This window comes from Paramormyrops kingsleyae, chromosome 6 (genome assembly GCF_048594095.1).
Source record: "Paramormyrops kingsleyae isolate MSU_618 chromosome 6, PKINGS_0.4, whole genome shotgun sequence".
In the NCBI taxonomy this organism is placed as follows: Eukaryota; Metazoa; Chordata; class Actinopteri; order Osteoglossiformes; family Mormyridae; genus Paramormyrops; species Paramormyrops kingsleyae.
Window position 1 is genome coordinate 36,601,718 of NC_132802.1, and position 15,657 is coordinate 36,617,374.

The 15,657-nt window shown below is 41.5% G+C and overlaps 1 protein-coding gene and 1 long non-coding RNA gene across 4 annotated transcripts; one reads left to right on the forward strand and one right to left on the reverse strand.

Annotated features, from left to right (window-relative positions):
- The first annotated feature begins 556 nt into the window (after window positions 1-556).
- LOC111847780 (uncharacterized) lies at window positions 557-2,748 on the forward strand. Its single transcript, XR_002839164.1, has 3 exons — window positions 557-663; window positions 2,526-2,557; window positions 2,738-2,748. It is a non-coding gene; the product is annotated as an uncharacterized lncRNA (long non-coding RNA).
- A 949-nt stretch (window positions 2,749-3,697) lies between these two features.
- Window positions 3,698-14,415, reverse strand: LOC111847825 (protein-serine O-palmitoleoyltransferase porcupine). Of its 3 annotated transcripts, none has more exons than XM_023819374.2 (15): window positions 14,232-14,415; window positions 12,377-12,530; window positions 12,045-12,237; window positions 11,543-11,586; window positions 11,210-11,391; window positions 10,696-10,826; window positions 10,408-10,428; window positions 9,071-9,082; window positions 8,767-8,892; window positions 8,570-8,670; window positions 8,131-8,207; window positions 7,463-7,526; window positions 7,211-7,296; window positions 6,994-7,104; window positions 3,698-5,402 (listed from the first exon to the last, which is right to left on the reverse strand). In XM_023819374.2, the coding sequence occupies exons 2-15, from the start codon at window positions 12,510-12,512 to the stop codon at window positions 5,301-5,303; spliced, it is 1,386 nt and encodes a 461-aa protein (XP_023675142.1). In that variant the 5' UTR covers window positions 12,513-12,530; window positions 14,232-14,415; the 3' UTR covers window positions 3,698-5,300. The 3 variants fall into 3 exon arrangements, with proteins under 3 accessions (XP_023675142.1, XP_023675143.1, XP_023675144.1); XM_023819375.2 differs by lacking the exon at window positions 14,232-14,415 and adding an exon at window positions 13,963-14,222; XM_023819376.2 differs by lacking the exons at window positions 9,071-9,082; window positions 10,408-10,428.
- Between the last annotated feature and the right edge of the window lie 1,242 nt (window positions 14,416-15,657).

The following is a 15,657-nucleotide window of genomic DNA, read 5'->3' on the forward strand; positions in this document are numbered from 1 at the left end:
ACTTTCCTTAAAGATCCGGTGCTCATTCTATGGAACCTAGAATAAGACATAGTGGGAAGAACACAAATCAAACCTTTCCTAATCCTAATAGTTTACACCAACAAAAATGTTTTACCATGTGAGAAAATAATATTTAATGTATTGTATGCATCTGCTCAGCGTTCCATGGCTTTCTGATTCAAGAAAACTGGGTGCATTGATGTTGAAGGTCAACTTCATGAAGAAGATGTACTTGATGAACTTGAACAGATTCTCTTCATATGCTTTCAACTCATATCCAAGTGTGTATGTATGAACTGAAAGTATTTGAAGCTGTTAAGATAGTAGCTATTACTACTTGTTCTGTTACTCATGTTCTGTGTACTTAGGATTGATGACATGTTTACTATTTTAATGCTTTTTGTGTTTTCAGTTTATGAGACAAAGCAGCACTGGTCCAGAGTGAAGGACCAATGGCGGGATCAGTACGGTCTGGGTGGGCGGCATGTCATTTGACCTCAGCTCAGCAGGGGCCCGTTTGTTTGTCCTAGCTGCTCTTTCTTGATGGTGCCCCGGTGACACTCTTATTCAGTGACTACATCCAAGTCACGACAGCACCAGGAGATGCACCTTCTAAAAGACTGAAAAGGCTGTTCAGTGAAGCCAAAATTCCAGGGGCTAAAGGTACGCTGTATACATTTATGTATTCTTACATTTGGATATTTTAAGGGGAAAACCATAAAGCCTTTCACAATGTTCAGGGGGCTGTTTGATTTTTCACATACATTCTGTAGTCTACAAACCCAAGGTAGCCAGTTTAAATGATATCATTTGAAAATATTTATAGTAATTTCATATTACAGTACTTTTTTTAATCAATGCAAATACAGTGGTACCTCAGTTCTCGAACTCATTAGAACTCGAATTTCTTACAAGTCGAACCAACCAGTTCGGAAAAAAATACCTAGTACCTCTCGATCTGAATCTCAGAAGTCAAACCGTGAACGGCGACCTAGGATAACTTGTATGCGCGGGGAAATGAGTCACGCGGCACGTCTCTCAGCGGAAACAAAGGGTAAAGCTTCAGTCTCAGCCTGGCATTAGCTGTTTACACAAGCTGAATACATATATTTAGACAGTAAAAATACATTTAGACAATAATAGACAGTAACAGTAATTATTATTATATAATAAAATACATTTTTAAATAAAGATTTCTTATTAATTATTTTAATATTAATAATAAACCATTTGTAAAGTAATAAACCATTTGTAAAGTAAAAAAATAAATGTATCCAATGTGTCCTTCTCTGATTATCCGCTATACATTTAATTCTAATAATATTGTCGTGCAGAGCGGGAGGGAATGGAGACAAAGGCGCAGACGTCAGGGTATCGGGAATACGGGGTTTAATTACAGGTAAGGCAGGCAAAACGCAGACGGACAATACAATGACCGGACTTGGGAAACAAACTGAAATGCGGACTAAATACAGAGGACTAATGACAACAACCAGAAACAGCTGATCACACTGGGATTCCACACAGGGTTAACGAGGGGGCGTGGCACACGGAAGAAGCGGTTAATCAGAGAAGGACACATTGGATACATTTATTTTTTTACTTTACAAATTACTGTTTTGATAAATGTCCTTAGATGTGTTTAGTACAGTATATGCTTTTCTTATTTTATTCGGTTCATTTTGTGTTTAAATGCTAAAAAAACCTATTTAGGTGTAGTTTTTTGGGGCCGGGAACCAATTCATTGGTTTTTCATTATTTCTTATGGGGGAAAATTCGATCAGAATCCGAACTTTTTAGGATTCGATCCGGAGTTCTGAACGGATTAAGTTCAAGTTCTGAGGTACCACTGTATTATATTCTAACAAAAATTAAATATACAACCGTGGAAAAAATTGAGACCACAGTACAATTTTTTGCTTCACTTATTTCTCAATTTATGGGTATGCACCTTTGAATAATGTATTTTTTGCAAACTTCAGCCTGGTTCTTCTTTGTTTCTCATTGATGAAGGGCTTCTTCCCTGCTTTATGGGACTTCAGTCCTGCTTCTAGGAGCCTGACACAAACTGACCTACAGTAGCAGTGCACTTCACACCTGCACTTAATGTTTCCCATTCATGAGAAGCTGTCGGATAAGTTAACAGTCACCCATGCCATTAGAAAGTCGCTTCCGCCCTTTACCTGGCTGGTTTCTGATCATTCTCAGTGACTCCTGCTTCACCTTGTTCTTGTGTACTGCTGTCTTAGAAATTTTGAACCTGGAAGCAACTTGCTGCTCAGTGTAGCCTACTGCCAGCAGAACTATGATTAAACCAGGATTTAAAAATGCAGATTTGTTTAAAAAAAAAAAACAGAAATAGAGTGGTCTCAATTTTTTCCATGGAATACATTTCTATGCAGAAATCATATTTATTGCTCTGTCACGCATTTTGAAAAATGCAGATTTGGCATAACTAATACTAAACACTAAGTATTTGTCCATACAAAGATGAGAAATCACCTTTTTAACATATGGATTTTCAGGTAACAAATCTGATAAGAAGACTGCAACAAAGGTAGGTTTCAAAATCTGTTGTGAAAAAATAAGAGTAAGGTTGACATGAGTCCTAATAGGAATGTTTGTGTGTCATTGAGTCTGTTTTCTATTGTGCGGTGTCCAATGACTTATCTCCGTTAGTCACATAATTACTTCAATAATACGACCAAAAATATCTGACTGATCATCACTGTCACAGCAACCCCAGAGCTCTAAAGAGCAGCCAAAGAAAGGCGATCAGAAAGGAGGTCAGTGTTTGATTCTTTTCAGGGGAATATTTATATGTATTTTACTCCTCTCATTTTGCATCAATTTGTCACTATTCAGTTTGCTAGCCATACAAATTAATAGGAGGGTATCATATATTGAGTGAATGAAAGGAGACATGGATATGCTTCTTATATGGACTGTATTGTACCTGGTCCAATAAAGTGCAAATACATCTGCTCAATGACATCATAATTATTTTTTTTTTGGGGTGGGGGGGGGCAAGAGAAAACCTAATGCTGACAGTGGGGTCATTTAGCTGCAGTGCAGTACTGATGCAGCACTGGCATGCAGCTGGGACCCAGCAGGCGTGAGACGCTGCGTTTCCAGTTAAAGCGCCTGTGCCGTCTTTCGCAGGCCAGCCGGAAAGAGGGAAGCCATGGCTGTTGTCTGAGGTCGGGGGCAGGCTGGGTTCTTGGCTGTCAGAACCCCACACTTGTCCTCCTGCCCCCTGCCACGCCTCATCTGATCTGTTCCCCGCAGAATGTGTCCACATGTGACAGCGATGTCCAGAAAGCCCAAATGTCATCTCTCTAGCTGTAAGCTCGAGTCCCTCCTGCTTGTCACCCAAAATCTACTTGGGCGCCAAACAATATTCCCTCAACCCAATTTGCCACCAACAACATGACGACAGCAACAGTCCCATTTTTCATGGAAATAAAACCTGATAATTATAATAGTCTTGGCTTTGCCTTGTTCTCTATCTCTTCAGTGTTTTCTGAATAGCCAGCCAATCCATTTAGGGAGATTTTATGTTAATGCTGTTTTCAGGAAATATTACCAATCCTAGTTCTTATGCTAAAAAGATCAGCTATTAAGGGTTATGTTGAGGTACTGTGTAACAATGAAGATTCCCAATACTGAGTCAAGTAAAATCCAAAGGAGAATAAAACCAAATTCTTCAGCTTTTAATGGGAAAAAATAACACAAAAGGTACAACATAATAATAGAAACCATAGTAACTTAGAAAAGAGAACATATACAAAGAAAAAAGGAGAAAGATTGGAAATGACCAACTCTCCGCTCATTCAACTAACAATACTCACGGCACAGTAATAGAGAATTATGGTCAGCTATCTTCATAAAAATACGGATGGTCAAAATTATTGAACAGATCTTTTCCAAAACTATGGCACAATACAAACAAATGAAGCTAAACGAACAAAGGACAGTTAATATGTTGATAACGATCACAACAGATCAAAAAAGAATATAAACTGACAACTCAGTTTATTCCAGTGTAATAAGATCATTTGGCTATTCAATGAACACTTCTACGAGGATACTACGTCTTAAATGACAACAGGTAGAGTTCAGCCGTTTCAGGGCTCAGATACTGTATAATTTCATATCATATAAAGTGTAAGCAGACTACAACTAACCCAGAGGCATGAAAGTAATATATTACTGTTGTGCGTACTGGTATATGGTGTTGTCTTGTAATACCTATATGAGTAGCTTTCAATTGCAAGCAACCCCAGCAGTTTGGTGAAAGATCAAGAATCCATAACAAAAAAATAATTTAAAACAATAAGGGGGTTAAGAAGGGAAAATTAGGGGGGGGTGCATAATTTTCAACTGGCCACATTTAATTTGATGTAATGAAGTTCTTCTCACCAAAGTACCAATTCATCTAGTTTTTAGCCGTGACGTCACCATTTTCAGCTGTGTGGCAGACCTTCCCAGGCACCGTACAGTCATGGGCAGACACCAGCCTTCTTCACACATCACACAGTGCACTTATAGCCTTAAAGTACCATGCAGGAAAGCAGGCATCAACTGGGAAAGTGACATCTCACAGCCGGCAAACGGAAACCCGTAAAGTGGAACCTGATATGTGTGGAAGAGCTACTTTGACATGGGCCAGAACAGGATCCCCTCTCCATGAGGAAACAAAGTCATGGCGTAGGACTGTTGGCTTACAGTTGAATCTCCACCTCAAGGAAAATCTGTGTTACATTTAAACCTGTGGCAATTGCCTGTTTGGGACAGTTTCATCAATGTAGTGTGAAATCCTACAAGGTATCATGAGGTATAAAAAGAAAAAATGCAATTAAATTAGAGTTACATTTGGAGATTCAAAACTAGTCCAAATATTTACCACCTGGAAGCTGGTGAGAGGCTGTCCATCCCAGTGACTGACAGGTGGACCAATGGACCAGTTACAGTCAAGCTTTAGAGAGCTGATAGTGACTCACAGTGCAATGGTTCCATTGAAAGCATGGAAGTATAAAATTTGTTTTTCTTTTTTTTGGGGGGGGGGGGGGGGGGGGGGCAGCTCATTATTTGGAGGATGAGGAAGGAATAGGTCCCAGGTGAAGGTGACGTGCCATTGGTATAGTAGGAGCCAGGGGTGGGGATCATTCCGGATGTCCTGAGCAGGAATCTGGAGAAGAGATGGACAAAAGGGGAATTCCAGAAGACAGGCCTTTGCAGTGCTCCTCCGGTCAGGCCCTGGGCTCAGGGTACTCCTGCCCCTCGTCCCCGTCCAACGCTCAGCGGATGAGGCGGTAGAACACCCAGCAGCCAAAGGTCACCCAGTGGCTCGCCCAGCTCAGCTCAGCCCACTTCTGAATGGTGTGGTTGGCCAGGTAGCCCTGGAGAGGGACAGAGAGGCGAAAGTAACTTAAGCTCAAAATCAAGTCACCACTGAAATAATACATTACTTGGTGCTGAAAGTAAATTACTACCTGCCACCTCAGGAGTGCCATACCACGGGCTTTGAAATATTCCGGAAATAGCGAATGGCAAACACAAGGTTACCGTGACAGTGTGTAGACCAGACAAATGCTTCTTAACCCAAAGCCTCCTGCTTAACCACCAAGACAGAAAGCTCTCATGACTGGTGCAGTGTGGTAACCACTTTCTTCATAATTTTCCGGAGTATTTTCAACGTTACCATGGTTTTGAACTATTATAGCTCAGGGAATTAGATTCTTGGTATGTGCTACAGGAAGAGAAAAAAATAGACTGTCGCCAACAGTCAAGCTTTGTGCTTCCCGCTGATGGCAGTGTTTCGCAATCCAGTCCTTGGGAACCGACAGACACCAGGAGCTGGGAGGGAGCAAAAATGTGCACTGGCTGTGGGTCCCCAAGGACCCGACTGGGAAACACTGGCTTATTGGAAAGAAATTAATTTTATGCAGCTGTATGTTGCTGTGTTTTTTCTGGAACATTTCAAGTTAAGGTGGTGGTGGTGGTGGGGGGCAGACAGTGGCTTTGTGGGTAGGGGGGGTTTCCAGGAATGGGGGTTTGAATATGTAAACCTGCAGTTCTCCCCTGTGCTCAGCTTCTTTACTGTACTCTGACTTCCATCTCAGTCCAAAACCACATAATTATGTTGATTGGTGTCACTACTGCATCATGAAAGACTGAACCCAGTACTATGCCCTGTGCTTCCTGGAATAGACTCCAGCATAACTGCGCTCTGTACTGCAAAACAGATAAGCAGAAGATGCATGGATGAATGGATTTCAGGCCAGGTACCTATCTCAGGGTTAAAACAGCAGAGCCCCTACAGTACTAAGCTTAGAGCCTCTGAGACTTAAGTACATATTTTTAACCACTTCCTCCTGGCCTTGTTTCATTTCTGTGAACTTCTACAATTCCCTCACTAAAAAGTCTTGTAAAAACAAGGCAGGTCTGTCAGGAAAAGGAAAACATATAGCTAAAGCGCAGATGAAGAACTCCAGGGCTGTATGCTTGCGTGTCTGATGAAGCACCATAAGCATCACCGGCCCCGTAAGGGATGGGGCGTCACACCCTTCAGAAATATCAATATTCTACAGCACCAGACAGAACCTTACGAAAAAAAACAACCTGACCAGGCTTCAGTTTCTGCTAAAACACAGCAATTTAATCTAACATGATGAAAAATATCCAGTACTGCATTATGCGAACATCAGCCAGAATGGTCAGAATTTTTGGGCTCAGCCGATAAATTTAGATATAAATAAATAATACAGATGCATACTCTGATGTTATCTAAAATAAGAAACTGCACAGAATCACACAAGGGACTGACAGGGACTGAAGTGACATATGGGTGTGAGGTACAGATACAGTATGTCTGAGGTATTAGCTTTAAATAGTGTCCCTCAGCACAGAGTCTCCTCTCTGCACAGCACTACCTGTGCTGGCCCAAAGACAGGAACACCGGCCCAACCCCACCTGTGAAGCTCGCCTCACCTCTTCTGCGTCCACATTGTCCACATCAGCGTCAAACAGGGAGCCCAGGTATGCCAGATGGAAGATGGCTAAAGTACTGAAGAGCACGTTGATGCCATAGGCCCATAGGCTCTACAGGGGAAACGCATAAAGTAAAGCAAATGACGCGATGACACAAATAAGGCCGCACCAGGTGTTGACCATAACACAGGCGAAAACAGTAGAAATAAAACGGCACCTTCTTATGCTGGTGAGTGCAGTCGGGTGGACATCGCTTTGACAGGATACAGGCACTGAAGATGACAGCCAGCCTCTTCCGCAGAACTGCACGAGAGGGTGACATGGAATCAGTATGGCCCTCAAAAAACTGTCAAAGATTTTTTTCAATGTTTTGTGAATTGCCAAACCAGAAATGTAAGACAGAATGGTAAGACATCCATGAATATTCCACCACCTTCAAATGTAGCAACTGGAGATCATGACCTCCTACCATGCTCTATGTAGGTGATGAAGCCCAGGGACAATAGCACCGCCCCCAGGTGGAAGCTGAGACCCTGAAGAACAGACCAGTAGAACAGCCGTCCATTAACTCAGTGTTTGCCAACCCGGTCCTTAGGAGCCACCAGACGGTCCATGTTTTTGCTCCCTCCCAGCTCTCTACCAGACAGTCTACATTTTTGCAGTTGGGAGGGAGCAAAAACATGGACTGTCTGGGGGTCCCCAAGGGCCGGATTGTGAAACACTGGATTAACTGATGGAACAATGTTAACAACATGTGGTGTCACCGTATCCTCCTGAGACCCCACCCATTCATTTATGTCCATTGTAGTGGACATTTTATTTTTGCATTCATCTTTTCACTGATGTTAGGAAACATATTTATTCCTATTGTGCACTAAAGAGGACATGCTGTGAAATTAAAAATTAATTTGAAAAAATCTAAAATTGTAAGATGTCTTATTTCCTCCAAAGACAAATAACCTACAATTGAAGGACACTTTTTTCCTCGGGTCTCAGGAGGATATCTATGGGGAAAGTGTATTAAAATTTGCCATGGGGATCAAACAGGTATAAAATGAACCTGTGTGAAAACTGACTCCTTGACATATGATGACACGTCACACATCATCGTTGAAAGGCACAAAGAAAGAGACTCACGTGCAAAAGAGCGCTGGCCGTGTAGGTGACCAGTATGGCAGGGAAAGTGCCCAGTTTCAGAGCACTTTTAAACACATCTGGTGAAAATATCTCACGTCAGTACCGCGCTACGCAGTACACTTAAAGAAGCACTCTCTTATTCAGCAGAGGTGCTTTGCATTTTGCGCTACTGGAGTGCCTTCTAGTGGCCAAAGCAGTGTAATAAAAATGTACGTATGGCAAAATTAACATTATTTAACAGTATTTGTTTGAAAAGAACGCATAAAAATTAAACTCTTACAAATGGAAAATACGTCACTTATATTAAAAAAATATTTACTGTATGGTTTGTATCAGTAAATTAAAACACAGAAACATACAAAACATACATGTATATTATACATATTACACAGAAACACATTCACATTCATTCATACATACACACACAGCAAGCACTTACAGGTATTAAGCCAACGAGACATGGGTAGGTTCCAAGAAGTTACGACTTCAACCATGGACCTGGGAAACTCCACATTTAAGGGTCTCGCGACGGTCAGGTCCCTGCGAAAAGAAGGCAGATATACACGTTTTACATCCACTTACAGCCAAACTCATATCTCCGTACAGGGAAGAGAAAACCTGGCAATTTGCAACTACCATTTCAAGTTGTCCTTGTCCTCAGAGAAGCCGGCTCCAGCCAGCGTGGTCGTGGTCTCACTCAAGTAGCTCACAAAGTAATTGCTGAAGTGGAAGGACATGGCGTTTTCATAGGCGTGAAGCCACCTGCAGATGGAGAGCAGGAACACGGAGAAGAAATGAACAGGTATACAGCCTCCGCTCAGCTCAGCGACTGTTTAACGCTGATCAGTCTGATCTTCCTTAAGCGGTACAGTTCAATCAATTCTCTCTCATCACTGTGGGGCTTCCATTATGACTCAAAAATCAAAAGTTAAAGACCTACCTCGCTATAGCACTTCGGAGAAGCAGAGACGGAAAGAGAGAGAGAGAGAATAATTAAGAGAACTTCACTAATGGAAATGGGAATGACAGACATGAACAGAGAACGGACAGGTGAGTAGGTAAAACAGGGTAATCTTTTAATGACCGGTTAAACCTTTTAGGTGCATACATGACTCTCTAACGCCACCATTAGTTAGGCTTGAGAAGTCTGGTAGCTTCTCTAGAACAGTTTCCCAGTCCTAGTCCAACTGGTGTGTGCTGTTCTCAATAATATGTGTTAGCACATTGATCGTGCAACTAAGATTAATGAATTATTCAAATACTTAACAAGCCCAAAGTGTTACAGTAATTCATCTAATGAAGCAAAGCACAATTTTGACCATATCCTCAATTTTAAAGAATATATGAAAAATTCATACTTATTTCACAGCATGAACAGATAGGAAAAGGCTTTTGCTAAAAACATATGTCCAAATTCAACCAAATCTCACCGGTGTATTTTACCAAAAAATGAGGGACATGTTAATTTCTAACCTATGAAATGCAAAAATAAACTTATTAAACTCGATTTCCAAAAATACTGTTACCCCTTTCACGTTATTTTGTATATTGCTCTCCAAACTGCTATAAGGGGTAACGACATTTTCCCTACAATGAAGGGAAAAAATGGGGGCATGCAGATGACCGCAGCATTACGATGGACACAAACTGAGGGTGTCGAACTCAGACGCTCACAGGCAGCATGGAAGGCCGGGCTAAAGGTCCAACCTTTGTGCTTGAACAGCGAAACAATCACACACTGCAAATTATATTAAACTGAATCTACTGAATGAATAATTGCTATAACTTTTCAATCATGTTACCCTGAATTTGTGAGAATGTATGGCTACAAGAGGGAAGCATAAAAAGTGGATGAAAGAAGCACTGGCCCAATAAATATTACTCGGCATTTATTATTTTAATAAATAATGAATTATTTAGTAATAATTAGCCAAGTCAATTCCTCAATATTAATATTCTAACAAATGAAAGAAGCATAATTTATTAAGAACACTACACCTATTTTTAGCCTATAATAACAATTAGACTAAGTTTAACAATTGAAAAGCCCAAAAACAACAAGTATTTCAACATGATAAATGACATAATACTAATAATGAGGCTGCATCAGTCCCTATAACACTACAAGCCAAAAGACCTGTGGTGACTGGGGTCGACACCCTGGGCCTGCACCGTAACACCTCCTCCTCTTAAGTCCTCAGAACGGAACGCAGTCACATTCAGCCTCCTGCTGGCAAACTGCTTATAGCGATATTTTTTACCACATAAAATTATTACCTGCTTTTTCGTTTCTTTTTGCTGTGGGTAAGAAGCCGGGAAAGCAGTGGAGAGAGAGAGAGAGAGAAAAAGAGAAAAAGAGAGAAAGAAAAAGAGAGAGAGAGCAATCAGGCAGCAGAAGCAAATATATAATTGGAAATCGGGAGTGTGAGGTACGAACACACCGGCTACAACAGGCTATCAGAGCACACAGAGACAGAGAATAAACCATCAATACATCCCAAAACGTGCAGCCTGGTGCTCGTCCCCATGTCCCCTGTCTACCCTGCAGCAGCGGCCCACGCTCACATTCGCAGCAGCCGGTCTCCGTAGATGGGGATGAAGTAGGGGAAGAGATAGGGGGCGACACAGTTGGAGATGATCAGGCAGAGCTGGCATTTGATCCAGCTCAGGCACACCTTCAGCAACCAGGCCCAACTCTGAGACAGAACAGAGTGGAGGTGAGTGGTGCAGGGCTGCTGACAAGCTCATCTGACTGGGTGAAAGTGCACTGTGCTCTCCCACACTGCAGCACAGCACAGATGTGTTCTCTCCTAACATCAGTGTCTTTTTAGAAATGGAGATTTTAAAAACAAACAGAAGCATGTAACCAGCAACCACCATAAATAGATAGCTTGTTGAAAATTCATTTCAATTCATTTATAGTAATAACACAGTCACTCCACTAAACCTATGGTTTCTTATTGAAAATTAAAAGATTAGAAAGCTATTAAGGAAAATAGCTGAAATAATAATAAATATCGTTTCTGAAAGATCAACATTAAAAGCTCAACATCAATAATCTGCATGAGCTTCAAATTACCAGCTTCCGGCTCTCGATGGCTTCCTTGTAGCTGTTGAAGCTGATCCAGGGTCCGAAGATCACCGTGCCCACAAAGTAAATGTAGCCCATGAACTCAATAGGCGAAGGCACGGTGGGAACGACACCTCTGTCCAGGTCAAAGGCCAAAGAGATGGCCTTCATGGCCACCACCATCTGGGAGCCTGACAAACATGCATCTCAAGTATGACTGGAACAAATTTCCCAAATGCATCTACGAGCATGTTTTAGTGACACAGTGTGGAGGATAGGGTGAGACTTTCTCTGCAATTAAGAGCTTTTCAGAGGACAAACTACAGGAACACATCCATTTACCTCTCATTTTATGCCAGGTAGCAGTGTCCATCATGTGCATCTCACTGAAAGAAAACAGCAGATACTACTTTTAAAATAAAGTAATACAGCTGTATTGCAGTCTATGTCTGAAACTTGAAGATAATAACTGAAAAGGTTCATTATAAATAACATGAATGTGAGCCCCAAATGTTAATAGTGGTTTTTCAAAGAATGTGTAAATATATTTTCCAATCATCCATCCATCCATCCATCACTGGGCCATTGAACCTTTTCAAAACACTGAACACTAAACGTCTGGTAAATTCTTATATTGATTCATGTTATCCATAACAGAAATCTAGACCATGTGTCTTGCCTATTAAAGTGCTCATAACCAGAAGATTTTGTCCTTAATAATCACATCTTTTTCCCTATTTATTAGCAGCTGATAACTGGACCCTGGTCTAGCACAGGGCGTTTCTGGTATGAAAATGTAGGGACACCAATGGAAGAACGGCTGGTTGGAGCCAGCAAGACCTACCCCATGAGCAGGTAAATGAGGATGGTGACGGAGAGGAAGGTGCCGCGGCTGCTGGAGTGGCGGCACAGGAAGAGGATGAGGTAGCAGAGCAGGCTGAGCAGCACCACCCAAACCATGTGGAGCTGGAAGAAGAGGTAGAGGGAATAGAACCCTCCAGCCACTGTGCTCAGGTGCTTCACGTAGAGCGGGAGGCCTAGCAGGGCAGACAGCGTGGTAAGAGGCCCCTGCAAAGCTGCCATCACCTTCTCACCCTGTTTCCACAGTCCAGTAAACTGTGATTCATGCTCGAGGCCCTCCAAGTCAAAGCGGGCCTCGACGGGCAGTGAGCTCACCCAGCCTCCAAAGGCATCGACACAGCAGGCAGATGACCAGCAGCTGCCAGACCTGCTCGAGGCCTTGCTGGGCGGTGGGCAGGAGACAGCCCTCTGCCAGCTCCTGAAAGAACTCCTGCCTGCTGAACGACGGCATGCCGCCGGCCACGGGAACCTGCGGACGCAGAGCATGCACAAACAGAGCCTCACAGCCCGCACCGCTGCACCAGCGCACCTTGTTCTCCTGCAGCTGCAGTAGGAGTGTTGTCAAAGTTGCCCAATTGCTAAGTAACCGTGGGATCATTGTAGCCGGCAAGCCAAATGAAATCTCTCAAAAACAGGTCCTAATTCATGTCAGACACTACTATCCAGAAACTTCTCCAGCAGACATACAGATTTGCGGTTCCTTTTATAACGAAGTCTGGCACACATTAATACGTATACCTTCTGGATTTATGCAAGAAACATTGAAAAGCACAAACTAGACAAAACAGCCAATCATACGTTAGACACAAGTACAGTTTAAAAGTACAGTTAAAACAAGTACAGTTTAAAAACACATAAAAAAATTTCATGCAATCGCTCCATGCACTGCGCAAATCCAAACCATATATAACAGGATAATGGGAAAATTTGTTTACCTGGGTGATTCTTTCCCAAATATACAGGGAAGTATAAAACTCTAAAATTGAATAATATTAAATAATTATGTAATAAAGGTTCATTTAATACCATTTCCCATGCTATTTCGGCAAGGTTTTACATTAACTTGTTATTCACAAAAAGTTTCTTCTTATGCTTTGAATTTTATTGAGTTAATTTAGATACACTTACCAACATATATATCAATGACTTAATCTATCCCTCTTAAAGCACACTAAATTTACCATTTCATAAAATGTTACTGTTTAAGTACAGACAATTAGAATGCATTGCATTATAAAAGTATTACATTCATCTTTACTACTGAATTTGCCTAAGAGTTTGTTGGATTCTGGCCCTCCAGGACCGGAATTGGGGAACCCTGATCTATGGCCACTTAAATGATACAGCCAGCCCTGATTACGGTCCTGGGAAAGACAACAGTACAAAGTAATAAACACGAAAACAACAGGGATCTCCAGCATGGATTTACTGCTTGGACACCCAATTATTCAAAAACTCCAAAGACTGACTGCATCGTGACATGGTTCGTTGCAGATGAATTATTGTCCACAATAGGAAAGAAACAGCATTCTGGACTGGTAATATTGTCATTATCCCATGCTATAGTCTCAGAATCTTTATCAGAAACAATCGAAAAAAAGATTTTAATATCTAGTAGGCACAAGTTATGCGTTGAACTGAACTATTACTTTAAGAAAAAGCGACAAGAACCCTTTAATTACAGAAAGCAGTGCCATTCCGGTGGGCATAGTTAGCTATGGCTAACCAGGCAGCACCTTCTGTGGGATCACACGTTATTTCAGCAGGAAGCTCGCTAACTTCAGGTTGCACATATAACACAGGACTGTGTTGTTTTATATATATGTACACAGATATAAATCCAATTATAGCAACTAGTGAGGTTGCTAACGTTGAGTAAATCAGTTTGCAGCAATACGTACTGTAGCCAGCTACTAGCTAAGTAGAACAGCCTTAGTTTTCGGTTGGTATATCTAATCGATACTGTCAGTAAAAAGACGGGTAGACAAGGTTAGCTAGCTACAGATAAATACGCCCCGTCCTAATCCAGCGCTCGGCTGAGTAGCATGCTCACTGGCCGCTGGCTATCAGTGCTGTCCGCAGTCTCCATGCACTGTTCACCGCAGCCACTATTCTTTTCAATCCAAGATCACCGAAGACTCATCGATACCGTTTAATTTTAGGTGCTCACCCGAGAAACACTTGGTGGTTCACTAGCCTTTCACGTCCGCCTTAAAAGCAGCTTCGATATCCCGACTTCCCGCTGCCCTATTCTGCGTTTCATGCACGGGCGATCCAGATGTTCCTAATTTTTGACTCCCATATTCCACATCTGCTTAGGCACTTCTGCCATTCCTGTACAGCGTAGATGAATGGAGCTCGAGAGCCAATGATTTGATCGGTTTCCCGAGAGACAGCCAATAAGAACAAACCGCAACGAACCAGCGAATCGTCTTTAAATATTCTAGAAAGTAGCCAATCAACGTGGGCTCTGGAACCCCCCACCAATTCCCGAAAGCGCAGTCCGATCCTCATCGCAAATGCACGGATGCTGAAAAATTAGAGCACTCTGCTAATCTTTTTGCAACCGTTTGTTGAACTTTATCAGAATTTGTGAGTTTTATGAGTGAATTTAATTTGCTTGTATACTGCTTTCAGAACTGCAAGCACAATTAATGAGATGGGGCCACAAAGTTCATAATGATGAATGAGAATTCATGGCTAAAACATAGGTCTTACATTTGAAAATTATTTCAAGGTTATTCAGTGTGAATAAACTTTTCACTAAAATTAGAAATATGGAAATTCCATCCATAATTCAGAATTTAATCTGTGTATCGTTTACATGAATTACAATGAATTGGCACTCACCTTGAAGAACTTTGTCAAAGTGGAGAATGAAGTGAACATCTTTAGTGATATCATCTATGATGAGTGCCTCATTAGGTTTGGTCAAACTGGGACAAAGGAACACATGCGCAAAGCTAAGAGTAGATGGGCAAAGGAAATTCTTCAACTGGTGAAAGAACAAAGAGCTACACAAGGTCAGGCTAGTTTCAGTGTTTCCTTACAGTGGCATACCTGCTGCATGCTATGCATTTCTCATATGCCTGACCCGAGAAGAATATGACCTTCAAATTCAGATTGGAACCATGGCTTCTTATTCAAATCAATGCTCACCATGCCCTGCTGCCATTTTACTGTTACAAAAGAAAATCACATTAAGCCTGGATAATTTCACCATTTTCATTACAGGGAGATTTGTGAAATTCGTATATGAAATAAGCACAAATGCTACAGCTGAAATGTTTTGTTCATACATTATTTTGTATTTTCAAAATGTCTTTATTATTAACTGCACAGCATGTGCCACTGTGAGCACTATCCCCCATAGGGAAACTGCGAATAAGAAGCCCTTAACCTGGGCAGAAAATGGATTGTTTGTGCAGTAGGTTTTAATGAAAGAGTAACAGTTTCAGAGGGCAGTAAATGTAAAAATGTACAGTGAAATGTGAAATATCTAAGTAAGTATAAGTACAAGTATAAAAATGATGATTCAAGATTCAAAGATATTTTATTGTCAATTCACATTTTATGTGCAAGATATACATGAGAAC

Bases quoted from the DNA above. Each gene is read 5' to 3' on its own strand.
- LOC111847825 (XM_023819374.2), bottom strand. From the start codon at position 12,512: ATGCCGTCGTTCAGCAGGCAGGAGTTCTTTCAGGAGCTGGCAGAGGGC. The intron at 11,392-11,542 runs GTAAATGGATGT...CATGTTTGTCAG, and splicing joins TACCTGGCATAAAATGAGAG to GCTCCCAGATGGTGGTGGCC. The intron at 7,105-7,210 runs GTGCCGTTTTAT...TTTCCCCTGTAG, and splicing joins GCACTCACCAGCATAAGAAG to AGCCTATGGGCCTATGGCAT.